Source organism: Xyrauchen texanus, chromosome 26 (genome assembly GCF_025860055.1).
Source record: "Xyrauchen texanus isolate HMW12.3.18 chromosome 26, RBS_HiC_50CHRs, whole genome shotgun sequence".
Taxonomy (NCBI): Eukaryota; Metazoa; Chordata; class Actinopteri; order Cypriniformes; family Catostomidae; genus Xyrauchen; species Xyrauchen texanus.
In genome coordinates this window covers 6,807,540-6,835,035 of record NC_068301.1, presented here as the reverse complement: position 1 = coordinate 6,835,035, position 27,496 = coordinate 6,807,540, and the positions used below count along the sequence as shown (strand labels likewise).

Below are 27,496 nucleotides of genomic sequence, written 5' to 3'. Positions count from 1 at the left end.
TAGCCTGGAACACAAACGGCTGGACTTTTTCTCATTTGGGTGTCTTTGCGGAAGAAAAACAGTCTTTGCAAAACCTGTCGCGATGATACAGTAGTTTTATCCGATTCATATTCGCATCGACACAATTTCGACGGCACTGTTAATATTCACGGGGTGAGTTGAAACCTTTGCTACAAATCTTTCGTCTGCAGTAATGCAGTGATCTGCCTACATTTTTATGCTGTGTTTTGCTTTTAAGCCGTGGATCCTATGAAATTGTTGCCACTTGTTTATCTACAATGTTTCCCTGGTATTATTCTTTTTTTATTTTCTTTGTGGATTGTATAAAATGGGAGAGTAAGCATTTTACAATACACGCACCTGGAAAGGGAGGGGTACGGGTGCATACTAGTTAGCCTAAAAACTTTCTTTCCAGAAAATATTTGCACGACACAACATCTACGGATTCGACAAACTGTTTATATCTATTGGTTCGTTTTTCAGGGACTGTCACTTCACAAATCCAAGTTATTTACAGCAAGATAATGCTGATTTTTTTTTGTTATTGAAACTTGGATATTTCCCTAAATGTGGCACACTCCCCCTCCCACTGTCGGTCCTTCTTTTCTGCGACTTGAAGGCCTGCTCTCTTCCTGTTGACGGGGTTGTAGAAACATTGTATTCACTGAATAAACAAAAGTATCTTTCGATCTGCTACAATGTTGCGTCGCGGATTAAACCCCTGCGATGATTGCTCTGATGTTATCGCAACGCATACGTGCAAAGCTTTACAATTGCATTTGACTTCAAATCTTATATCTTCATAGGTTATAAGCAGACATATGAAAAAGATAACATGTTTTTCTTCGTATATTAGTATTATAGACAGTGTCGCCCTCGATTCAGAAGCCCGAGGGAGACGTGAAACTGCTCTGCGGCCTTGTGTTATGGAGGAGGCCTACGCCACTCGACTGTGTCGTAGGTGGTTGTAAGCGTAGAGTAGGGCACTACGACCAATAAAAGCGCTTGACACAGATACGGCTCTGTACTACTCAGCAAAAACTTTCGCAAGTCGACGACAGCATCACCGTTGTCTATGGGAAACAGGGCCTTTACTTTGTTTAACTTGTTTTTGGGAAGCTACTTCTGATATGTTTATGTGAAACCTTGCTGTTGCTTGGGAACTTTTATTACTGAGCATTTGGCTTGTCATAATAAGATTGAGTTGTTATAAGTAGTTAATAAGCGTTAGTTTGTGGTTGCTGCTGACAAACCAACAAGGTTGTAGTGATTGACAATGCATTGCAAATTAATTTAATTAGATCTGTAACTTTGTGTGCTACCGTAAATATGCATTGGAATAGTTCAATGTCCCTAACACATTTATTATCTCTCTGACTGGACATTAAAAGAGATTCTGTTTTTTTTATATATATAATTTTATTTTATTTACACAATATCTTTTTCTTACTGGAAGTAATATACTTGCATATCATAGATTTGCATGTTGCCTGCAAACTTGTTTTACAGTGCAAATGACAGTGTGGTAATTGTGTTTTCAGCTCAAAAGAATGGGGTAGTTTTGCAGGAAGAGCCCTTTACAACATGTGAGATCTTAGGCTAATAGTTAATCAAAAGTAATAGTCCTTAAACCATAATATCCAATTAACACAACTGAACTAAAAAAAAAAAATCCATTATATGCTAAATAATCCATATGGGTGTTATTATAGTTTGTAAAAAGCCTCCAGTCATATTAAATAGTTGTAAACCTATGTATATTATGAGATATGCAAAGCTTAAATTAATGTAAATTTGACTTCACTAGGCTGTTTGTAATTATTTGGACTACTGTAACATGTATGTAAACTAGGTGTTAGCACGACCCGAGTGTCTGAATATACTTAGGCAAACGTTTATTTTGATGACTGCTTATCTCTGGTTGAGTTTTAGATACAGTACACACTGTAAGAAGTTTGGATAGAAGGTGATGGAAATGGTGTTTTGGTGGGAAGAAGGAATGTGAAAGTAGTAATGTGTAAGGATGGCATTGTACATTGAGACATAGTAATGCTGAGACAGGAAGTGAGGACTGTAGGGGTGGATTGCCTCTAACAAATGCAAAAAGGTCACTTGAAAGAGCGAGTGAGTGAGAGAGTCTTAGAGTCACAAAAATAACACTGAACAAGGAATTTCCCCACCTCCTAAGTTCCAGCCAAACCAAAGTGTGTGTGACTTGTCTGGGCAAGCACTTTTTTGTGTTCAGTTTGTGATAAAGTGTTAAGTAATAAGTTGAGTTGTATATAAGTCATAAGGCTATGTTATATAATATAATACTTTTATAATGTTTTGGTGTAATTAGGCAGTAAACAAAATTTTCTGTACTAGATTTTCTTTTTACTTGTGTAGACAATGTTCTCAGTATGAGTATTTAATTACTGTAAAAAGGACTAATCCATCTTATGTGCTCTGTTTCATTACAGAGTCTAATTTAAGAAGGAAGGGACAAAGCAAACCGGAAGAGGCTGGGACAAGAAGAGAAGAAAAAGAGAGAGAAAGGGCGGGATGCAAGAGGGAAACAGAGTGGAAGATATTGATAGGCCAGGACTCACAGGAAATCAGGAGGATTATAGACTGTTTTAAAGCTAGAAAAGATGAAGCCCATTCAAGTACAAGGAAGACGATCACCCCCCTCCACTCGTGCCAAGGGAGTTAAGAGGAGGGCAGCAAACAGTAGTCCACAGGAAGAGAAGAGAGACACAGAGGAAAAACCCAAAATTTCACCTACCTCTCCCAAGAGACATATCTCCTCAAATTCTGACTCATCACATGAAGGGCCAGTGAGAAGAAGTGGGTCTGCAGAGAAGAAGGTCATCTACAGTGATGGGACCCTCAATATAAGAGAGGATTGTGGGAAAGCAGAGGAACATCCTGGGAGTGGAACACACAGCGACAGCAGCAGTTGCACGGTCTGCGCCAGCAATAGCCCCAACTCTTCATCTAGTCGTAAGACGGCCACTTTTAAAGCCCGTGTGCCCAAGAAGAAGTACACCTCTGAGCACTGTGCCAGAAATCATGGCAACGCTAGCACTCCCAGCACACCCCAACAGAACAGCAACAACTCTCACAACATTGCTGGTGCTAGCCAGGGACCAGCTTCCTCTGCAGTACATGGAGATACACATGGCCAAAGCCTGCTGGGTGAGGACAACATTTCTGGGTACTTACACAACAGTGTAATTGGGCCTATGGATAGAACAGCAGGTGAGGGTGGTGAGAGGGATGGGACAAGCACATCTAGTCCACAGCGTTGCTCCTCAACAGATACGGCCAGTGAGCACTCAGCTGACTTAGATGTGACAGTCTCAGGACCCGATTCCCACTCCAACTCCCAACAGCCACAAGCACATAGTACTTTAACAACCTCACAGGAGAGCCTATCAGCAGGGTTAGCTGAAGCCCTTGCAAAGGGTCTCAAGAATCAAAGAGTTCTGGCCCGACAGAGTCCAAGTTTAAGAGATGAGTGGCCTCCTGATCGGGGCCGGGATATGTCAGGAGTGTTTCGTGCTGGTGTTGTACGAAGAGTCAGCGAGGAGCATGGGAGTGTGGAGGTGCAGCTAAATGGTGAGAAGACCATATGCAAGTACCCTTTTCGAGTGGCTACTGTTTCTGTTGACCTAATTCTGGATGCGCCCCCTCCTGGGGTGGTGCCATTGCCTATAGGCTCACGGGTCTGTATCCCCTTTGGAGGAGGTGACGAGAGTAGTGAGGAAGCGCAACAGTGGTATAGAGAAGGCATAGTCACTCAAGTGGATCAGCATCCTGCTGTATCTTGCCCGTATCGTGTCCGGCTACGGGAGGATCTATCCGATGAGAGAAAGGAGAGGAGAGGTGGTGAGGAAGATGGAATGGGGATCAGTGCTAAGGCTGTTTGGGTCTCACGACAGAATCTCCGTCTACTGGTTCCTCCTTGGGACCTAGAGCCTCCCCAGCCTGCTGAGCCAGGGATTGATGGCAGGAGGGGGAGAGAAAGAGAGTGGGAGGAAATAGAGGAGATGGAAGTGGAGCAGGAGGTGGTTATGTTAACCAGGCCAACATTTGGAGTTCAGGGATTGTTGCATCCTGTAACTGTACCTTTCACAGCAACCCTTTCTTCATCCTCTGCTGTTAGCACTGCCATTACCTCTGTATTCAGTTTAGCTCCAAATCGAGACTGGGAACATAACAGAGAGAAGGATCAGGAGAGAGACAGAGACTTGCAAAGGCACTTAGAAAGAGAAAGGGAAAGAGATCGAGAAAGGGAGAAGCACATGCATCTTTCTCTTCATCCATCCACCCCAGAGGAGGACATTGAGGTCAGCCATCTCAGCCAGCTAAGGGATGGCGGGCTCACTGCAGACATGGGAAGCAAAGCTCTCGGGGTTCCTTCTCAGCATCAACCTATTCTTTCTAATCCAAACTACCTCAGCTCTCCCCTTTCTGTGGTGAGAAGCCTCAGCACCCCAATTGCACACCACCTGCCCCTTGTCCCTCATCCAAACCACCCTGTGCTGCTGGGCCTAGATTCAGCATCAGGGGCTGCGGTCATCTCCTCCACACTCCAGATGCCTCCCCTGCCCCCTACCTCCTCTCAAGGCTCCCTAGACAAGATCCCTAGCTCAAATTCACATGGTGCATCAGGAGGTGGGTCTGGGTCGTCTTCCTCTTCATCACGTTCCCGTACACCCCTCACGGCTGCTCAGCAGAAGTACAAGAAAGGTGATGTGGTGTGTACCCCTACAGGCATCCGCAAGAAGTTCAATGGAAAGCAGTGGCGCAGACTTTGCTCACGTGAAGGCTGCTCAAAAGAGTCACAGAGACGTGGCTATTGCTCGCGGCATCTCTCCATGCGCACCAAGGAGATGGAAGCTGGAGGTGGGGTGGGCCGAGACAGGAGTGGTGCCAGTAGCACAGGCACTCTCACACCCGACCTTCGTTTAGGTGGACGCACTAGCAGCGAGTATGACTGGGACGACAACTCGCATGACAGCAGTGAAGCTAGCAGCCGTGGAGGGGATTCTCGGCCACGTCTGGTCATGACCTCTCTCATACCGCAAGATCTATCACGTGACCTTTCCCGCTTTGACTTTGATGACTGTGAGGCTGCAAATATGTTGATGTCACTTGGCAGCTCGCGGTCATGCACACCCTTCTTTTCACCTGTTTCCAATCAGTCTCCTTTCTCCCCTGCACCATCTCCCTCACCCTCTCCGCTGTTTGGCTTCCGCCCAGCTAATATCAGCCCCATCGCTGCACCTTCACCTCTGACCCCTCGCCACCCTCGCCACCTCAGTGGCACAAAGATCCCGGGGACCCCCGTCACAGAACGCGAGCGCCACCTCTCCGGCATTATGCCCACCTTTCAAACAAATTTGAAATTCACTGTACCCATGAGCCCCAGTAAACGTAAGCTGGATGCCCCACCACCCCCGCTGCCCAGTGTGTCAGACTATGGTAAGTCTGATTCTCAGCTGAATGACCTTGGCCTCAACATGGCAGCATTCAGGGTTCTGTCCCCCCAAAGCCAACCTACCACCCCCTCATCTATCTCATTCCCTCGACAAAGAAGCACCACAAGTCGGCCCTCATCTTCTGCTGCCTCCACCCCTCCACCCATGCTGGTTTCCCCCACACCAGCCTCACCTCTGCCACAGGATCCAAGCTCACGCCGCATTGTTCCCCTACGAGATTCGCCTGTCATTGTTCGAAACCCTGATGTGCCGTTGGCTAAGTTCAGTGATAGTCCCCTGAGCCGTAGAGGAAACTCACTCTCTAGGGAGCACAGCCAGCCTCCGCATCTCACTGTGGGCCTCCAGGCCCCCGTGCCCATCAATGGCGCTGCCACCAATGGAGACGTTCTCCTGCGGAATCCTGCTCCCAACTTAGTCTTGGTGACCTCCTCCGAGTCATTAACACCTGTGGCTCCCGGACATCCTGTCCACTCAAGCCATGCCCCTTTGAATGTGTCCACCTCTAATGCATCCACTGGTCCGGTTCTTGCAATATCTGGCTCAGGAAGAAAGGAGCAAAAGAGAAGGCTTGGGGGCCATGCAGATGCTAGTGGTAGTGCTCTTCCACAGCCTGTAGCTTGCCATCCTTCACCCACAGCTCTGCTACCCCTTATCCTGCCAGCAGAGTCCCCTCATCCTGCTCCTCGCAAAGACATCATTATGGGACGACCTGGCACTGGTAAGTATAAAAAAAGGAATAATGGTAAACAGAATGCTATAATTTTTTAATTACACATCACAATAGCCATCAAATAGATCTTACAATATTTAAAGTATTTAAAAATGCAAGATAGCTTAAAGGGATTGTTCACCCAAAAGTTCATATTGAGTCACTATTTACTTGCTCTAATATTCCAAACCTGTATGACTTTCTTACTTTAGTGAGAACACAAAAGGAGTTATTAGGCAGAATGTTATTCTCAATCAGCATTCACTTTCATTGCACCTTTTTTCCATACAATGAAGATGAATGTATCTGAGGCTTACAGTCTGCCTAGCATCTCCTTTTGTTTTCCCATGAAGAAAGTCTCCTGAACTATGAAATAGCTACCTTTGAGCAGTAACATTTTTCTAGGTTAGTTTCTTCAGGCTACTATTTGCTGTTTTGTAGTGTGTAGGAAACCAACACAAACATTTTATTTCCTCTTAAAAAACAAAAGGGAGCTCAGAGTGCCTTTGGTATGATGGGTAGCAACAGGTGTTTCTTTGGGTGTGTGTAGTGAAGAATCTTCTGTGCTTTTAGGGTCAGTGTTTTTTTAGAAAGTTGTAGCATGTCTGAAATGAAATGCAGGAACATGCCCAGACATGTACAGCTAGATTGGGATTGGACAACCCTGATTCTCTTGAGCACTTAACAATTAGCTGGAATGACAGATGCTCAGAGCATGTTACACACTTTCTTACACACTTTCTCTGTCTTGCCAATCACTGATACACATCAAAACACATATACAAATGCTCACTACTCATATGTATACAAATGAATGGCTTTTGTTCTCAGATGAATGTGCACTGTGGCACAAAAAGGTGCTGGTTTTACCAGTTTCCTCTTAAGACAATAGAGAGGCTGTAGGTTTTCTGAAACAGCCATGTATTATATATAAAAGGTTTGTCTGTTTCTGCATGCAGTCTGGACCAACGTGGAGCCCCGCTCTGTGCCTGTTTTCCCATGGCATTCATTGGTTCCTTTTCTGGAGACCAGTCAATCAAATACGTCCACGCAGCCTATGGAAGGCCAAACACTTGTAAATACGAACAAAGGTAAACTTTTATAAGAATGGACATTTTAACATCTACTTAATTATGATATTTATAATAGTATATATACTATATACACTGATCAGCCACAACATTAAAACCACCTGCCTAATATTGGGTAGGTCCCCCTTGTGCTGCCAAAACAGCACCATTCTGAGATGCTATTCTTCTCACCATAATTGTACAGTGCGGTTATCTGAATATTTCTGTTACTGCTGATCTTCTGGGATTTTCACGCACAACCGTATATAGAGTTTACTCAGAATGGTGCCATAAACAAAAACATCCAGTGAGTGGCAGTTCTGTTGATGGAAATGCCTTGTTGATGAGAGAGGTCAACGGAGAATGGCCAGACTGGTTCAAGCTGTCAGAAAGGTTATGGTAACTCAGATAACCACTCTGTAGTTTTTTGTTTTTGGCACAATTCTGACTAATCTCTAGAGTCTGTTGTGTGTGAAAATCCCAAGAGATCAGCAGTTACAGAAATAATCAAACCAGCCAATATGGCACCAACAATCATGCCACGGTCGAAATCACTGAAATCTTCCCCATTCTGATGGGTGATGCGAATATTAACTGAAGCTTCTGACCTGTATCTGCATGATTTTATGCACTGCATTACTGCCACACGATTGGCTGATTAGATAATTTCATGAATATGTAGTAGAGCTGTCAATTATTAAAATGTGTTATCGAATTAATTACATGGTGTCCCGATTAATTAATCACGTTTAATCACATTAAATTTCATATACAAATATTTGCTGAGAAAGCCCCTCATATAACAATAACTCAACATATAATGATTTTACATATTTATATCAAATATAATTATACATAGTTATCTTTAAATATTTAAAAATGTGTATATATATATATATATATATATATATATATATATATATATATATATATATATATATTACACATATACATACATTTGTATACCGATCAATTTACACCTGTGTCAGACATAAACAGAAGCCTGCAGTCGGCTAAGGAACGTCGCCTTGTCGTACCAAAACAAAGAGGCACCAAAACACTTTCCCGGACTTTCAGTTTCATCATATCACGGTGGTGGAATGACCTTCCCAACTCAATCCGGGAAGCTAACTCACTCTCTATCTTCAAAAAACGGCTAAAAACACATTTTCCAAAAGCACTTAACCGGTCACTAAAACAAAAAAAATAAATTATTTACATTTCTTGTTGCACTTAAATCTGTTTTGTATACTATTCTGATGATAGTGAAACTTTTTGTACCACTGTCTCCCTAAGATGATTCGCTGATGTTCTTCCTCTTTTGTAAGTCGCTTTGGATAAAAGCGTCTGCCAAATGAATAAATGTAAATGTAATGAATAAATGTAAACTTAAAATGTTTAGGTCACTGTGTCAAGTTAAATATAGTTTAATACTCCATCTTTATACACATCTTGACATCCCTTAGTTCGCATTTGCGCTCCTTTGAGTGTTTTGAACACAAGAACGTAACGCATGTTTGTGTTGTTCTGCCTACTGCAGTGTTTTGTTCACTGTATAAACTGCGTGTTGCTCATACAGCTGAAATTTCAGTTACTGCCCTCTGTAGTAAACAGGTGGTACTAAAAGCTTGCATTTCTCAGGAATCTTCCTTATTATCGTCCGTGGACATGCGATTAATTGCGTTAATTTTTTTTAATCGACAGCCCGAATATGTAGGTGTACAGGTGTTCCTAATAAAGTTCTCATTGAATGTTTACGTTTATTTATATGAAATATTGGGTGCTTTCTGTGAAATATATAAAGGAAGTTAATCATCTTACAGAACCTCGCTTTGGAGTTGCCCTTGTGACTGAGGGACGTATTGACCAACCTGCACCAGAGAGAGGTTCCCCGTGTTGCCCCCCTCCTTCTACTGAAGACAAACCAGTTGAAAGAGATGGAGGCGATAGTGAGACAGAAAGTGATGCTGATGATCTGTAAATAATCATTTGCTTCTTGCTCTTGTCTGCCATACCAAACTTGTCCATTTTTTTCCTATATTTTATTTTCATATATAAGGCATTTTGGAACAAATGTGGTAATGTTTTTATGACCCAATGTAACTTTTTAGTTTTTCAGTTTTTTTCCAGATGTAGCCCAAGACTCCTCTCCATCTACGGGCCCAGTGAAAAGACGCTCACAATCTCTCAGTGCACTTCCCAAAGAAGGTGACAAGAAGGTAAGCACTAGTCTTAGTCTTCTATTTTGGTTAGTGTTTTCATTCTGTAGCATCATCATCTAACAATCTTAAGGTGTTTTCTCACTGACAGTGGTTAAATCACAGGAGGCTGCCAGTCACTGTACTGTTGGTTGCTAGTAGGGAATACTACTAGATTGCTGCAGCCAACTGTATTAGGCTGTATCACTGTCTCCACTTCCATTGGTAGACACAGCATATTTGCAAAAAGTTGAACTTGGCTTCAAATGTTTTTCTGTGTGAACACCCCTTTAAATTTTATTCAAACCAGGTGTGACACAGGAAAGCACATTGGAATCTCATTGTACCAATAATAAACACCAAATTAGTTCTGATTGACTTCTATTTTTCTCTGCGTAGTATTTCATTTTCAGTTAAGTTACTTGATGCTGGAAACTTGTTGCGTCATGCCTTGTTATGACACAGTGTTACAGTCACAGTGGTCAAGCATGCTTATTAATAGAAAGTCAAATAAAAAAAACTGCTTTACAAATCTACACTGGACTGATTGTTTTATCCTCCTCTCTTTTTCTCTCACACCTAAACATAGAGGGAAAAGGACCATATAAGAAGGCCAATGAATGCGTTTATGATCTTTAGTAAGCGCCATCGTGCACTGGTGCATCAGCGGCACCCTAACCAGGACAACCGCACAGTCAGTAAAATACTGGGCGAGTGGTGGTACGCCCTGGGACCTAAAGAGAAGCAGAAGTATCATGACCTTGCCTTCCAGGTACATTCAGTACTTCTTGGTACTTTTTGTAAAATATTGGATTATTTGTTGAAGATGTATATACAATATATCACTATTACTGTTGCTCATAGGATGGTTAGGGATTTGAACTAAACTTGGGAGTTAAATGCTTCTTGCAGCATCTGTGTAACAGACATCAAGGATACCTCCAGTTGTTTGGCTTGTTGAGAGGTGTGCCATTACTTTTGTGAATGATAAGACTTGCCATTTTCTGGCTGATGGTAAAACAGACAAAATAATTCCACAGACTTGCATTGAAGGAAGGACCTGAGCAATATCTGGGAATCATTTATCATAAAGACTTTAGCATTGGTTAACCACAGTCTTGCATTGGTTGGGGAATTTTGCATGGACCCCTCACATTATCTTGTGTAAAATCTAGTTTTGCACAATATGAACTCAAAATTCACACCTGATTAATCAGCTACAGCTTCAAATGAGAGAGAACTGTTCATTGGGTTCTGTGGTCTATTTAGGCTGTTACTTTTTCTCTCTTTAAGGTGAAGGAGGCTCACTTCCGGGCTCACCCTGATTGGAAATGGTGTAACAAGGACAGGAGGAAGTCTCTGTCTGAGGGCCGGGGAACTCCAGGGGCCAAAGAAACTCACGAGCGCAGCGTATCTGAGAGCACAGGTCCGCGTGGGTGTTTGTTTATATGTGTGGGTGTTTGTTGGGTTTCTGAAACTATGAGTGCATACTAGTGTGAAAGAGAGCTGATGTTAAATTACTCCTTTTCTCTTCCCAGAGGCCCATTCCGCATCTCAGGGGGGAGACCACAAAGGAGCAGGTCCCAACTGGATGTCACCACGATCTGACTGTCATGGAGGATTAATGGGAGGGCAGAATCAACGGCCTCGTGCTTTTTCTCAGAGTGCTGTGCATACTCTGGAGAGGAGGGACAATGAGAGAGAGATGGAAAGCGCAGGTGTGTTTCCACCCCGCCCCCCTGCTCACCCTCTATTCCAGCAAAGGTTGAGTGAGGATGTGACCAGTGATGAAGAGCGCATGGTGATCTGCGAGGAAGATGGGGATGATGATGTCATGGGTGAGTGTAATTTGATATGTATAATTTATATGCAGATTTAGGTTAATATTAATTCAATATCATCTTTAAAACTCATCCAACCAACCAATCAACCAACCAAAAAAAAAGAAATGATGTAGCTTGTCGAAGAGAGTTGTGCTATTAGTTTTCGAATCGATCAGACTTCAAATGTTCTTCAGGGGGATGGTAAAATGTGCACAAATATACCATAGAGACTTGAGATTTGACTTTTTTGGCTTGGGCCAGTAATGAATGACCCAGAACACCCTAGCATTGTTTCCAGAAAATGTAAAAATCTAGCTATACAAACAGATCTTAGTAGAGGATGCATTAATGTGAGAAATGTAAAGTCTGCCTGAAAATTATTATCTTTCAGAGAGTTTTTCTAACTGTTCATCCTTATTATTAATCTCACAACTGATTTCAGTGTCTTTGTCTCCCCAGAGCCTGTTCAACTAGTATTATGAATAAAACATGGTCCATTTTTAAACATTTTAGTTTTAGAACCCCACCAGCTGAAAAATTATTCATTACTCTGTTGGAAAAACCAGGTCATACCAGTTTAAAGCTGCACTAACTACTTTGGGCTCTCTAGCAACACTTGTGGTTGAAACCTAAAATTGCAAGTAACTTGCAGAGGAATATTTTACTCTTAATTTGTTTAGGCATTGCTCTTCTGCGCAGATGATCATGAATCTCATAGTTTGAGGTTTCCTGGACATTGCCTGCTGGGGGGAATTGCATCACTCGAAGATATTCACTTGCAAATCCAGAGTTGTGACGCAAGGACAAATTATTTTTAGCCTGCGATTTCACGCCAAATCTGACCTGACAGCCCAAATTATAATAATTATTTTATTAATTATTACTTATTAAAGGCCTACTGTAGTGAATTGGGGTAAGAGAAGGACAGGGTTTTATGCACAGATTTCTGTTCTTGCTCAATTATTACATTTTGTTAATTATTAACAAAAAAAATATTACTTAGTGCAGCTTTAAGGAGGTCAGCATGGTTTTTGGAGTAGATGTTTTTTGCAGGTCTAATGTGGTCTACCAGATCTAAACATCTTAAACAAGATGGTTTACTTGGTTGAAACCAGGTCCACCAACTGGCAGTCCATCTGCTTATCTAGACCTCTTTGAAATCATGCAAGATAGATTTTCCAGCAGTATAGATCAGGCTAAATCTTCTCGCTGCTCAGCTCTCTTACTCCCATTAGTGTGACATAGCCCTGGTCTTTCATTTTAATGTTTCACTGTGGTTTCTCTGCAGATGACTCATTTGCAGAAGGCTCCATAGACCTGAAGTGTAGAGAGAGAGTGACAGCCAGTGATGATGAAAACGACCATGCAGATGAGGCTGACAGCAAGGTAAACCTTAATAAAGCACATCCAGCTGTGTTGTGTTTTCTGGTAATTTCTCTGTTCATATTTTGTCCGCAAAATGTGATTCCTTTACAGTTCATAAGATTAGCCACATTATCTTAACAACAGAAAAGGATATTTGCTCTAAACATTTTGATTGTTATTTCTAAATGTGTTTTCATGTAGCTCAACTGGTAGAACTCGGTGCTAGCAATGTCAAGGTCATGGGTTTGATTCACGAGGAATGCATGTACCAATGAAATGTATACCTTGAAATCATTTTAAATCACTTTCAATTTAAGTATCTGCCAAATGTGTACTTAATTTATTAGATAGTGGTATAGTAATGGTTTAGGCTTGGGCAGGTTTGTTTAATGTTGCAGGTTCAGTCCGAAGCAGTGGTAACCTGAATATTGAGTTACTGAGATCACATTCCTTCTCTGTCATCCTTGTGTTCTTGAGAAAGGCACTTACTATAACCCTTCTGCATTGAGCAATAAGTCACTTAAGATGAAAAGTTATTGCTGAGTTGCACGCAACAACTATTTCCTCATGATTCCATCTGATGCTGTCCTTAAAAATAAGTATATACTAAAGGTACTAGAGGTTTGGTGCCTGTGGCCCTGTTTACACATGGTATTAGAATTTGTTTTGGATGATCGGATCACAAGTGGACAGTGCATAAACAAAAGTGTAAATGGGGTCCAAAGCGGTTTTTGATCCGATCATTCAAACCACATTCCAATCGGAGGTATTCAGATTACGTTTGAACAATACGTTTGATTGCATTTGTAGTGTAAACAGTAATGCATCTTGCACACCATTGAAGGACCGCCTACCCATTCAACATGTAATGATTACAGCAAAACAAGACTTTGAAAATTTGCCAGCTGCTGTATGTAATGTATGACTTTAAAAGAAAATTACCATTTAATTGAAACATTTCGAAAAGCTAATCCACGCACAAGACTAAAACTATTACAACCAACCTATCGAAACATTTTGAAAAGCTAATAAATGCCAAAAAAAAAGACTAAAACTACAATAACCATCTGATCAAAAACTTTGAAAAGCCAGTACATACTTGAGAGCTTTCTTTCTCTTAGATAGGTGACCAAACAAAATGTAGAGGTTTGTCTGGCCACTGACTTAATAATTTGGCCTAAGGTTGACTCCTAGGTAACAGCATTACAAAAAATATTGGGTTTGATGATGTGGGCTAATTGCAAATAGTAATCTAAATTTTCTTCCCTACATTTCGATTCCCTCATCTTCAGCACACCTTCCAACAAGTAGTCCATTCCTCTTTGGCGTTATCTCCTGGTAGTTCAACTGCCATCAAACATGAAGACCGGCAAAAACAGAACATAGACAGGAAGAAAAAGAGAGGGATGGAGGGAGTAAAGCAGCAGAATGGGGGGCCCAAAGAAGGGAAAGAAGGAGGTGGAGGAGGACAGGTTCCTTCTCACGCAAATTCAGCCTCCATTACTAGTATAAATACCACTTTGCTGCATGAGGCAGGGATGTACCACACACAAGGTGGTGTCAGTATGGCCCCTACCATAGTGACCAATGTTGTTCGGCCCATCACCAGCACCCCTATCCCCATCGCCAGCAAGCCAGCTGATGGGGGTGTGGCTGTTGGGATCCTTCCTCCAGATGGGAAGCCCAAGCTACTGATTGGTGCTGGCAGAGCCGCCGCAGGAGGTGGGGCCATTCCAGGGGGTGGGTACTTTCCCTCCTGTTCTCCCAAACCTAATGGTCAAGGAAGCTTAGTCACTGGCCTTGTCCTAGGAGGAGCCTTCCCAAACCAACCCACTGTTCAGTTTATTCCTCCACCCCATCATACTCCATGCAATGGAACGCCTAACAACAGTGCTGTACCCCTTCCCATGTTTCATCCTCAGTTCCTCCCTGCTGCTTCTATTACACCCCCTAGTGGTGGGAAACCTGTGAAACAGATGCAGTACATCCTTCCAACGCTACCAGCCAATCCCAACAGCCCATCCTCCCAGCAGCCATCCAGTGTTCTTGCCTTGCCCAGTGCCCCGCCCACCCATGTGACCTTGGCCAATGGGGTGCATTCGGGGGCAGGGCAAGGAATAAGACATGCTTCAGTCCCAGCAGTGGGAGGAGTCATCCCAGGAGGTGGAGGTAAGATTTAGGGCTCAGAATTCCCTTTTAAAAGGATTGTTGTGTCCATACCTATCTGAATCTTAAAATTTTGCATGCTTTTTGCATTTTTTTAATTTATGATTTTGAACAGACTATTATCTCAACTATGTTTTTATGTGCAGAGTGTTCGGGATTTAGACAGGCTGTTTATTAATTATTTTCTCACTCTCTACTATATCAGTTTTTTTCATCTCTTTGCACAGTTCAAGCACAGTCCCCAGTCTTGCAGAGCAAGATGCTGGTTCCCATGGCAACTGTTGGAACAGGATCCACACCTCCGCAACCAATTTCCCTGCTGGGTTCACCCCTTCCTGTTCAAAATGGGGCTCAACAAGGAAGTAAGGTAGATTGGCTTAAGCTACTAAACCAGTACATGAACTTGAGGTATTCACTGTATTTATAATAGATGTAGTGGATTCATGCAGTAAATATATAAATGCATGTTTGTATTACAGATCATTCAAATTGCACCAATTCCTTTAGTCCAAACAAATGTGCATCCTGGAGGATCAGTGCAGACTGGAAGCTCCTTCCCAGTTTCTATGGCAGCTGCGACTGTCATGACCCCTGGCCCTACCCCACCTCAGACTGTGCTGTTGACTCCCCCACCAACAAGGTGTACAACGGCTCACTGTTACTTTAAAACTGGTGTTAAGCATATTATCATTGACACATAAGCTAACCTTTTTGTGATTGCAATTTTGACAAGTAGGACACGATCCTAAATCAGCATCCTTATTGATCCTGGAAAAAAAGAATTCTGATCCATCCACATTTTCTGTTGGTTCCAGAAAAGCATTTCTATCCCTATTCCTAAGCCTATCCTTCCTATCCCTACCACTACCCCAACCTTAACCATAACCTTCCCCTAACTTTAGAGGGGAATGATACATTAATAAAAATGATGTACAATTCCCTAGCCCTAAAACTAACCATAATTTTAACCTTAAACCTTACCCAAAAATCTGATTGGTTGATAGGAGTGTTGTTCCAGGACCAAAAATAATCTTGATTCAGGAACATGTGCTACTTTGCAAAACCATAGTCATAGTTAGGTTTTTGACTTCTCGACAGGAATGTTTTTCTAGGACCAACACAAATGCAGTGACTCTAACCTTCTACCTTCCTGCTTAACTTTTTTCTCTTAGGATAACATATGTCCAGTCAACTCCTGGAGTTGCTGCTCCTTTGCCATTGGCTTCTACACCTGCAGTCTCCTCCACTCAGCAGACCCCATCACATGCAGTTCCTTCATTTCTGCAGTCTCCAGTGGCAACTCTTGGCTTTACTGCAATTGCTCCAGCTGGTCAGGCCTTGGTGCAACCTATTGTTGCGAGTGAGTATTGTGACTGACAATCCTTTATATCACGGTTTTCAAACTGAAGTTTGAAGGGGGCAAAGTGTATTTTCAAAAATACCAAGTGTATTTTACGAAGTAAAACTCAAATTTACATATGGTTTTGTGATTTAAAAAAAACTATTGTATTTAATTTATACATTTATATTTATCACATGTTCATGTCTCCTTCCTTGCAACATATATGGGTATTCTGCTCACTGCAATTGTACAGAGTGGTTATCTGAGTTACCATAGCCTTTCTGTCAGCTTGAACCATTCTGGCCATTATCCGTTGACCTCTCTCATCAATAGGGTTGCAGCGGTATGCCGGTTTCACGGTATACCACGGTTTGAAAATTGACGGTTATCATACCATGTACATTTGCTTATCTACGGTATTGAGAAAAAAATGCAACTGGACGGAGAATCTCACCTGCACAGTGGAGAAAATATCTGAGAGAACTAAGGCGAGGGGGTCTGACATGAGTGTGTGTGTGTGTGTGTGTGTGTGTGTGTGTGTGTGTGTGTGTGTGTGTGTGTGTGTGTGTGTGTGTGTGTGTGAGTGTGAGTTAAAGCAGTGTTTCTCAACTGTTCTATTCGGACTGGGTCGCAGACAGCAGGGAAAGATCAATGCCATGGTTCTCCCATTGAAGATATTTCGGCGGCCGCCCAAGTTGGGCTGGATCAGGGCCTCCACATGGTTTAATGCGGCCCACGGCTCATTTATCATAAAAGCATTTTTATTTTTCATTGGATATTTCATTTAACTTGCATTGGGACCTAACGCATCTCAACAAGCATTTAACATGCTTGGGGTTGCCAGATAAGAGACGAAACACCTCCAGTTTGAGATTTATATTTGCTCAAATTGGAAATATTCCGCCTAATCTTACACTTATATTGTGCAATCTGACAACCAGGACTCTTTCAGCATGTAAACGGGTAAAGTTTTAGAAAAAAAACAAGTAAACTCGCCCGCTTCACGACAAACATTAAAAGTTCTATAAATGTATTATTATTATTAAAACTGAATAATAAATTAACAGGGAAGTAGAGATGACAAAATAAATTTATAATCTCTGTCTTTATTCAGTTTTTTAATGCCTGATAGAAAGTATCTATCTTTGTTATGTATCAATTTTAGGCAATTGCAGAATAGTCCCATTAGTCACAGATACACTTCAGAAAATTGAGTACACAACTATTTCTGGGCTTAAAAGATACAGAAACCAAATCAATGCAGAACATTGTATATCGAAAGTAATATAATGTGGCCCCCCATGCAATACTTACAGCCCGATGTGGCCCCTTTACCAAAATAGTTACAAATATTAATAATTACATACATCACCTTTAAAAATGTGTAAAAGGAAACTGTTATATTTTGACAAAATGTTTCAGTTTCATTTGAAATAATCTAAAAGGTAGAATTTATTAGACCTCATTTTATATCAACAGTGGCAGTTTTAGTTAAAGTTTCAAGATGTGTTTCAGCTAGTATTTATTTTTCATAAATACATTTATTATTATTATTATTACTATTATTTAAGGCTAGCACACTGACCTAACCATGGTAATGTTTCCTTCTGTGTAATATGTGTATAAATATGTAATATTAGGTAACAAACAGGATAATAATGGGCTCATGTAAGTAAATATGCGCTTCTATTTTTAAAAGAGGGAGAGACAACTTCCTTTTTTTAGGAAATACTAGATTTTTCAGAATACTAGATTTTGTTGTTGACATCATCAACAAAAATAATGACACTTGATGCATGTCCTTGTACTGGAAAACCATGAACAAATCTATGCAACATAAAAGGAAATGCAACCCAGGATACATTAAATACAGTTTATGTTTAATCTATGGCTGGTCGCCACTTGATGTCCAGTGTAAAATCTGTCCTGAAGCAAAACCAGTTGAGAACCACTGAGATAAAGGTACAGACAGGAGCAATATATGTCAATTATTAATAATCATAGGACATTACTTTAAAAGCTCACACAGCTGATGTTATTTTTCATTTAGTATTTCATTTAACATGTAAACTAACATGCTTTAGTTATATAACGTTATAGTTACATGATATTTTTATCATCTTTATAATTCTGTTTATTATAATTCTGTTAGCTTTCTTATTTTTTCTATTTATTTTATTTTCAATAGGGAGACTTTTTTTACACATACTTCAATAAAATAAATGGTTTCAAGTTTCAATTATAATAAAGTGTTTGCTCAAAAATAAATAAATAAATAAAATAACCCTTCTGTTTTCACTAATAATAGTAATTGTGTAATACCGCGAAACCGTGATATTTTCTGAGACTGTTATCGTACCGTGAAACGGTTATCATACTGTGAAACGGTTATCATACTGTGAAAATCTCATACCGTTGCAACCCTACTCATCAACATGGCATTTCCGTCCACAGAACTGCCACTCAGGATGTTTTTTTGTTTTTGGCACCATTCTGCGTAAACTCTAGAGACTGTTATGTGTGAAAACCCAGGAGATCAGCACCAACAATCATGCCACAGTCAAAATCACTGAGATCACATTTTTTCCCCAATTCTGATGATTAATGTCAACATTAACTGAAGCTCCTGACCCATATATGCATGATTTTAAATGTTTCTTTAATGTTCTAATATTGGGTAGAAAAAATATATATTTTGGGGAAAAACTTGGTTTACTTCATGCAAAGTAAATATTATCCAGATAATACTTTAATAATTTGATTTGGCATTAATACTATATCAGAATCAAAATAAGCTTTATTGTCAAGTATGTTTACAATCATAAGGAATTTGTCATGGTGATAGAAGCTTTCAGTGCAAAAAATGACTACAACGAGAGACAGATAATTAAAATAAAATATAATACTGTAAATAAAAATATAGGTAGAGAAATACACAATATGAAAGAATAACATATGTACAAATATGCTATAAACATTTATTCACAAGGGAATACAATTGCAGAAGAGGTAGGATATATTAAATAAATCTAAATATGTTTTATGCAATTTAATATTGTATAAATAAAAGCCAGTTATTATATTTAGGAAACAAGTTACTATTTTTATACACAGAGTATAAATGTGTCTGTATACATTAAAATTGAAAAGTCTCTATGTATTAGCAAGAGAGTCGCTTACAATGGAATCATCCTATTTAAGGGTCCTTGGCATTAAAAGGTTTGAAAAGCCCTGGTTTATAAACCAGCACTTTGATCTCTGCTCATATTACGTTCTGAAGACTATACATTTTTCTACCAGAGCAACCAATATACAAGTTTCTCCTATAGGTCAGCCACCCCACTTGGCTCCATGCTCAACACCAAGTGGTTTGTCACAATCTGCACCAGCATCGACTGCTACCCATCAACTTGTGACTGCTATTTACCCCAGTGTGAGTTTAGCTGGAGGAGTTGTGTCGGTGACAGCTGTACCACAAAGCACGGCAAGTTCCATATCAGTCCCTGTGTCTTCTACATCACCTCAAGCAAAGACCTCCTCAACCATGACTGCACAGCTGCAGTCTCAGGTAAACATGCAGATTGAGAGGGAACGAGCACCAGAATCTGGAAAGAGAGAACAGCAGTTGTCAAAAGATGGACATCAGACACCACCTAGTAGTGTGGACGAATCAGTGCCGTGTACAAGTACATCAAATACAGGTAAAAAAAAAAACAGCCTCATTAATATTGTATATACAGCAGTAACTTGTGTAAATATTGAAGAAAAAAAAAATTTACTTCCCCAAAAAATGCAACAATAGGAAGATTTTAGCCCATGTCAAGGTCTTTAACAATGGTTCTCTTTCAAAAATGTGCCTCATACAACAGCAAGTTCTTGCAGTCCCACAATAGGTCCAAAGTGACACTAAGTAACTACTTTACATGGACACCAGATAGTAGCTTATTGCGAGAAAGCGAGTTATTGTGAGAGCAGCGCGCCGGTGTATTCTTTACTCCCATATACATGCGACTTGGTCAGTAAGCAGCTTTCTCTAAAGCAACTTAATTTCCCTGCAACGCTTGTGTAAATATCAAACATAGCATCAGAAGAAGACTTTTGAAGAAAAGAAAAAGGATTTTTTATTCTCTGTTGCTTCGCTTTATTTCCAGATATTCCATAGTTATTGCTTTGTTTGTTTCCTTCATTTATCATGATCTGCAGTGGAATTACATTGCAATAGTGGGATTTCCCTCTTACGCAAAACTCTGGGATTCCCCCAATGTATGTGCGCATATACGCAAACATAAGGGACAGTCGATATTTTATATTAGTGTGTATAAATGTGTATAGTTTATAGTGTATGTGCTTTTCCCACTGTACTCCCAGAAATATTGAATTCTTTCCACTGAGTTGACTTGCTGTGGCCTCCATCCTATGACGTTTGTTATTCGGTCTGTTCACGCACATGCGCACACTTCAACTATCATCAGAATGCCATTTATGTGATTACATGGCCATGCTATGAAACCTATGTGTGTTAAACTGCTTTCTTTATGCCTTAAAAGGCGTAAGAAGCTTTCTGCAAAAATCCTGGAATAAACCGTTTTTAAATTGCATATAAACGTGTATTAAATAATTACCCACAGGTCAGCAGTGTGAAGGGAAGGATGATGGAAAAAAAGGGAGCAAAATGGAGAGAGAATATGAGAGAGATATTGGAGGGGGCTCATTTCAAACAGACAGAGGTGAGAGAGTGAGAGCGATGGAAAGAGAGATAGAGCGTCAAGATGCTGAGACCAACATCAAGGATGAACATAGTCGAGAGGTGAGACGTGTTTTTTTTTTCTGTCAAAGGAACAATTCACCTTTGCTAAATTAGCTCAGTATTCTTTGGATCTAGCATTGAAGCAAAACTTCCCAGATTAAAACAGATCCCCACATTTTCACTCTTTCTGAATTAATACTGTTTCAGGCAGGACAGATGGATGCACCTGTTTTGGACCCCCCACCACCTCCTTTGCAGACTGACACCACTTCAGCCAAAAAAACCAAGTCCCGCCCACCGCCACTTAAAAGCACTACAGATGCTGACAACAAGTGAGTAGCACTGCCCTGTACCAATCGGAAGCCAATGATATCACAAATTCTTTTACATTTATGCCAAAATGGTGGTAATGTTTTCAGCCCTTACAGTTGTTTGCAAGTCAGGTGGTCATTGTGTATTCTGTGATGTTGTTCAATGCATTCCTCTCTTACTGTTGTCAGTTTTCATCATTGTTTCATTTTTCTAAACTGCAATTGGTCTTTCTCAGGGTGCTATCTGGAACGTCTTTTGAAGAGCGTCTTGCAGAGCTGCCAGAGTTCAAGCCAGAGGAGGTGCTGCCCTCTCCAAATTTACAGAGTCTTGCAACTTCCCCTAGAGCCATACTAGGCAGCTACCGCAAGAAGAGGAGAAACTCCACAGGTGAGAAAATAACAATATGAGAGAGTGAGAATGATGAATAATATAGATATTGAACTTTGGTGCGTAACTCAAGCACATTTGTGCTATGGACATGAATGATACCTCAAATCTTGCAACTTGTTGTGAAGAGTTGTGCTGTTACTTCCCTACATAATCAGACAACTTTTGGGTCATAAAATAGGCAAAAATATCCCTTAGACTTAAAGAAAATGAACCCAAGTGATATCTAAAAATTGGAGTACCAAGTCTCTTTCAAGGCAAGTCAGTCCACTTGGCGGCCATCTTTGTAATGCTCCCGGCAGCTATTGTCTATGGCTACAAATGGCATAAAAACACAGCTGCTACTTACTTTAATGGCAAAAAATGAAATCTCAAAAATGGTTGGGAAGATTACAATCAAATAACATATTTCCAATCAACAGTAAAATCTGACAACATTGGTATCATAAATTGTGCTAAAGCTCAGATCATGCTAAAAAAAAAAAAATTTATGGCTGGTCCAGCTAATGGCCATTTTTGTTTTTGTGTAAACTTACAGACAATGTCTGTATCTAAAAGGTGAAAGGCTATTTTACCTGTAATGCAGGACTTTTCTTCACCCACCATACTCCCATTCATTTTAAAACAAGTGCTTCGTCTCTGGCTAAACAGTCTCTGCCAGAGTATCAGAGACTTGGTAGTTGGCTGAATTGGGCAAGAAAAACAGAGACTATTTAACAGAGACATGCCACTTCAATTAAAATGAATGGGAGAAATTGGAACACCCAACGGTCAATGGATGTAGAAAGGAAGTCCTGCCTAACAGGTAAAAGCCATTCACCTTTTAGATACAGACATCGCCTGTCAATCATCTTGAGAATGCTCATGTGCATTAGCTATATAATCTGTGAACATTTTGGTTTTTTTAGCATAATTTGAGGTAAAGAAGCACAATTTATGATATCAGTGTTTTCAGATTTTACTGCTTATTTGAAATATGTTCTTTGATTGTAATCTTGACAAACCTTTTTGGAGATTTCAGTCTTTTCCCATTAAAGTAGATAGAAGCTTCACTTGTATGCTGATTGTTTACAAAGAAAAATAGCTGCCCAGGGCGTTCTGAAGATGGCTCCGAGTGGACTGACTTGCTAAAAAGACTTGGTAAAAATCACCCAGAACTCCCTAGAAGCCACATAGCAACACACTTAAAGGTGCACTCAGTCATTTTTTCCTCATTAACAAAGTTTTACTAATTAATTGTAATTTTTAACAAGATTAAGACAATCATATCAGTAACATACATATCAGCTGTTTTATTCTATATGGAGAGGGTCCCCTCATGGTGGCTGCCATTTTAGGATCACATGACCATCAGAATACTACTTGCTTAATCTCAGTAACTGCTCTGTTATTGGAAACTTAATCATTTGGATTAAATTAAATCATGGCTGATTGTAAATTTCTAAAATGGCACCAGTAATTGAATAATGCTGCATCCACGCCCCAAGGTGTCAGTGTTAGTCCAAGACAATGTGCATTAAAAGATTACTGAATACACCTATAAATTACTCAGCACTTTAGCAACCGCATAACAACATCCTAACAACCACCCCGGACACCCTGTCAGCCACCAAGAACACCCTAGCAACCGCAAAGCAACATACTTAAATGGCCTTAAACGCTTAAGCAACCACATAACATTTCCACAGGCACGCACCACTTGCATTTTCATAACATAATAAAAAAATTTTTTTTTTGATTTGCTGTCTCACTTTTCCTTCCCTTTATTTTCCTAGATCTAGACTCTGCTGATGACCCCAGTTCACCAAGGAGAAAGAGTCGTCGCCTGTCCAGCTGCAGCTCTGAGCCCAACACGCCCAAGAGTGCTGCCAAGTGTGAAGGAGACATCTTCACCTTTGACAGGGCTTGTGTGTACACCACACACATACACCTACATGCATTCCCAAATTATTAAAAACACCATACTCATTTTTAACAGTTCATTAACCCATACATGACAATGCTCTGCTCTGTGGTCTCATTATTTTTCTCTCATCTTCTCATGTGATTATCAGTTGGAGAGACAGAGCATATTTTGGAGGAGTTGGACCGCGTTCAGCCCTCCTCTGTGCGTCGGATGCTGGACCAGCGGCGAGCGCTGGTCATGCAGCTCTTCCAGGAGCACGGCTTTTTCCCTTCAGGTAACTCACAGTTAGCATTCTCCCAGTTTTGCATGGCCAGAGTTTGAATAAAGTCACATCGACATAATATCTTATTGTGGTGACGAACCAACCACTTAGACAGGAAGGGACCAAATTTCTGACATGTAAAATTACCATCTACAGTTTTTTTATGTGACGTTTAGGGGCAATTAAATAATGGCACAGCAGTCTGCATTTTTTCACTTTTTTGTCAGTCTAGCAGAGCTGCTAATTTTCACAGTGGTCCTATTCAGGCAAAGAATCAATGCTAGGCATATTTCATTTTTTATATACAAAGTAATATGCATATTAAATGTTAGGTTACATATTACAATAAGAAAAAAAGAAAGTGAGTGAGAAAAAATGTAATAACATTTCATGGGTATGACTAAATAGTTAAAGGGATTAGGATTATAATGATTCATTATATACAGTGTTGGGTTTAATCCAGTTACAAAGTAATTAGTTATTGTAATCTAATTACTTTAAAGTCAGAAAAGTAGTATAATGCATTACATTTTAAATTATTGTAATCAGATAACAGTTACTGACTTTTAATCAATGTAATACATTTTAAGTTTATTATAGGGTTATACTTATTTCTAAAATATTAGTTATGTAGAATACATACATTATGGCCCTGTAACACATCATTGTGAGGGAGAAATGTGAGGTGCTGATGACTTAAAAAAAAAAAAAAACTAGAAAAACTTAAAAGTGAAGTAATTAGTAATGCGATTAGTTTTTCAATGAAGTAATAATTAAAGTAATCTGATTGCAATTTTAGATAAATAATTAGTAATTTGTAGTGGATTACTATTTTAAGTAATTTACCCAAAACTGATCATTTGTGCAGTTTTGGAATATTGTCGGTAAGACTGAATACAACAATGAACGGTTGGGAATGTGAAGCTATGATATGTTTAATTATATAAATTAGCTAATTACATTTGAGAACAGTGTACTCACTTAATATGAGAGATTTATCAGCATATATTAAAAGAAATTATAATTCTTGATCTGTCTTATAAATCTGTCTTCAATACTTTGATGTTTTTGTTAACCTACAACCATATCTTTTCTCTGTTTTAGCGCAAGCCACAGCTGCCTTCCAAGCTCGCTACTCAGATACTTTTCCCAACAAGCTTAGCCTGCAGCTGAAGATCCGCGAGGTAAGGCAGAAGATCATGCAGACAGCTGGAAATTCAGAGATCGGAGGTGTGGCCAGTGGCTGTGACTCTGCCTCCACTCCTGGACCTTCCAATCTAACGCCAAGGGAGAATTCTGAGTCAGACGAGAGCGGGAGGGGCACGGAAGAGCCACCTAAGAAAGATTTGGGGAGCCGCAAGAATTGAGATGAAGAATGATGGCGAGGACGGACAGAACAGAAGGACGAAAGATGAATGTATGGATGGATTATAGAAATGTGTAAAACCGTTTCCGCTGACGATATACAGCACTTCATTTAAATTCGAACTGATTTTGTTGCCGTTGGCTTCACTTCGTCGATGTTTTGTTGCTATATGCAGTTACACCCGCGCACACACACACACACACACACAAACACGTTCACACACACGTTATGCAATTACATAAACCCGTCACTTTCACACATTACGACTTGCACAAGAATCTATTACATAGCGTATGAGGTCGCACTCATTTGCATATGCCACTTGAGTTAGGCAGTCATTGGTCCACCTCTGCATTAGGGCGTGGCTTCACATTCTGTCTGAATTTTAGAGCCCTTCAAATGCTGCACCACAGGCAGCTCCAAACCAGCCTGTCTGCACATGCTCAGTAAGCCCCCTGCTTGGCAAAAATTTTGCCACATGGGGCTAGCACAGATTTTTACTGAATGGACTGAATGTTTTAATGAATAGTTGAAATTAGACTGTGTGAGGTACTGGTAACTTTCAATCCAAATCAGGTGGGGGTGGGGGGAAACAAATGCGCTTGCACTTTCATTTGTTAGAGACTGAGAAGGAAAGCAATAGCCGGGGAGGAGGGTCTTCGTGCGAATGTTACGCTACATGCATTGGCTGTTACTGTTCTTCAGCATGGGCTGGAAATTCGAAACAACAGGTTTTTCCCAGAAGCAACAATCTCAAGACTCATACTCACGTAGACCAGCGGAGCAGAAAATGGAGGCTACTGCGGCCGACAACAACGCAGCACATTCAAAACCGAAAGACGAAAGCATTGTCATAAAACAACAACCTCAGAAGAAACATACAAAAGAAGACGTAAACAAATAGAGACACTACCCTTCTTTGAATCAACTTGTTGTTATGCTTAGTTGTTTTGTTGTTGTTTCGTAATGTGGAACTGACTGATATTTTTTTGTATTAGCTTGCGCTTATCTTCTTCTTACTCTAATAATACGTTCAGCATGGACAATTCCAGCTATCTAAGTGTTGGAGCAATTATGTCAAGAAAAAAAAAGACTCTGTTTTAGCCTCTTAGCTGAAGCTCCTCTTCTCTGGCCGCCGACTTAGGCTTTTCCACTTACACTGTATATAACCGTGATGGCTGGGGAGGGAGGAGAGGGTGGGCATGAGGCTCTCTCTGTGTTCTTTTCCTCGTTTCTTTCTTTTTATATATATATATTTCAATCAGGTGTTTGCACAATATGTGGTCCTAGACCATGGTTTAAATCAGGAAAGTATTTGTTTTTAGATATTTAAAAACTAACCAACGACTTTGTTCCATTTTGTTCGATTTTCCCTTCCATATTCCTAAAGGAAACCCCCTTATTTTTTCATCTCCTTAAAACTTTAACTGAAGTGTTGATGGAAAGCGCCACTTCAAGCGCTGGTCTGGAGTCAGAGTAAGCTTTGTTGTCTTGGATGACTTTGATTCAGGATTACGCAAGGTAAAGCTGACCCGAGACCAGCGCTGGGGCGGCATTTCTCAGGATCTCCTCTTTCTAAATCTGCCTCTTTTTCATTGGTGCAATAGGACATGTGGGTGGGAATTTTTTAGTAGATGAGTAACCTATTAGTGCCATAGATTTTCACTGTACAAGCTGTAATAAAATTATATATATATTGAAAAGAGAGAGGAAAAAATAATTATAATAACATTCAGGAGTGAGTTTTGAGAGAGAAATCCAAACTGAATAAACTAAAACATTATATATATATATATATATATATATATATATATATATATATATATATATATATATATAAAATATAAAAAAATATGATTTTTTTTTTTTTAACCTAGCACTTTTTTTGCGTCTGGTGTTGCTGAAAGAGGAGTGATGAGTATAAAAATGCTACTCAGTCTTCACTTGAATGTGTGACAATATAAATGTATTAATATACCTATATATTTCTATATGTCCATGATATACAGATGTCTGTGTGTGTGCGAGCGGACGCGCTTATACATTTACATGCACCGAAACAAATCTAACTAGTAAGTAAATGCTTATTAAAAACACATTTATTTCCCAAACAAAGCACTAGCACTACATCAGAAGACTGTTAGCATATGCCTGTAAACTGGTGGCTACTGAAGACACAAGGAGGTCAGGCATATGTAACCATTCAGCTCAGTTCTTAACTTGATTATTGCGGCACTTCCTTTTATCTTCCCCGGCAGCAGACAAATGCTTGCACACACACATTCATACCTGCACATTATGATTGTGTATCCAATAAACTGTCTTTACTTTGGAGAAGGAGTGTAAGAAAAAGT

At 40.2% G+C, this 27,496-nt stretch overlaps 1 protein-coding gene across 2 annotated transcripts; it reads left to right on the top strand.

Annotated features, from left to right (window-relative positions):
- LOC127619840 (protein capicua homolog) lies at positions 1 to 26,909 on the top strand. Of its 2 annotated transcripts, none has more exons than XM_052092856.1 (20): positions 1 to 153; positions 2,463 to 6,207; positions 7,158 to 7,289; positions 9,092 to 9,245; positions 9,388 to 9,487; positions 10,056 to 10,238; positions 10,760 to 10,892; positions 11,005 to 11,304; positions 12,578 to 12,675; positions 14,577 to 14,823; positions 15,048 to 15,187; positions 15,300 to 15,460; positions 15,993 to 16,180; positions 19,492 to 19,863; positions 20,791 to 20,969; positions 21,117 to 21,241; positions 21,457 to 21,608; positions 23,384 to 23,515; positions 23,663 to 23,788; positions 24,881 to 26,909. In XM_052092856.1, exons 2-20 carry the CDS (start codon positions 2,634 to 2,636, stop codon positions 25,141 to 25,143), a joined length of 6,759 nt encoding a protein of 2,252 aa, XP_051948816.1. In that variant the 5' UTR covers positions 1 to 153; positions 2,463 to 2,633; the 3' UTR covers positions 25,144 to 26,909. The 2 variants fall into 2 exon arrangements, with proteins under 2 accessions (XP_051948816.1, XP_051948815.1); XM_052092855.1 differs by having other exon boundaries at positions 13,947 to 14,823.
- Positions 26,910 to 27,496: the final 587 nt, after the last annotated feature.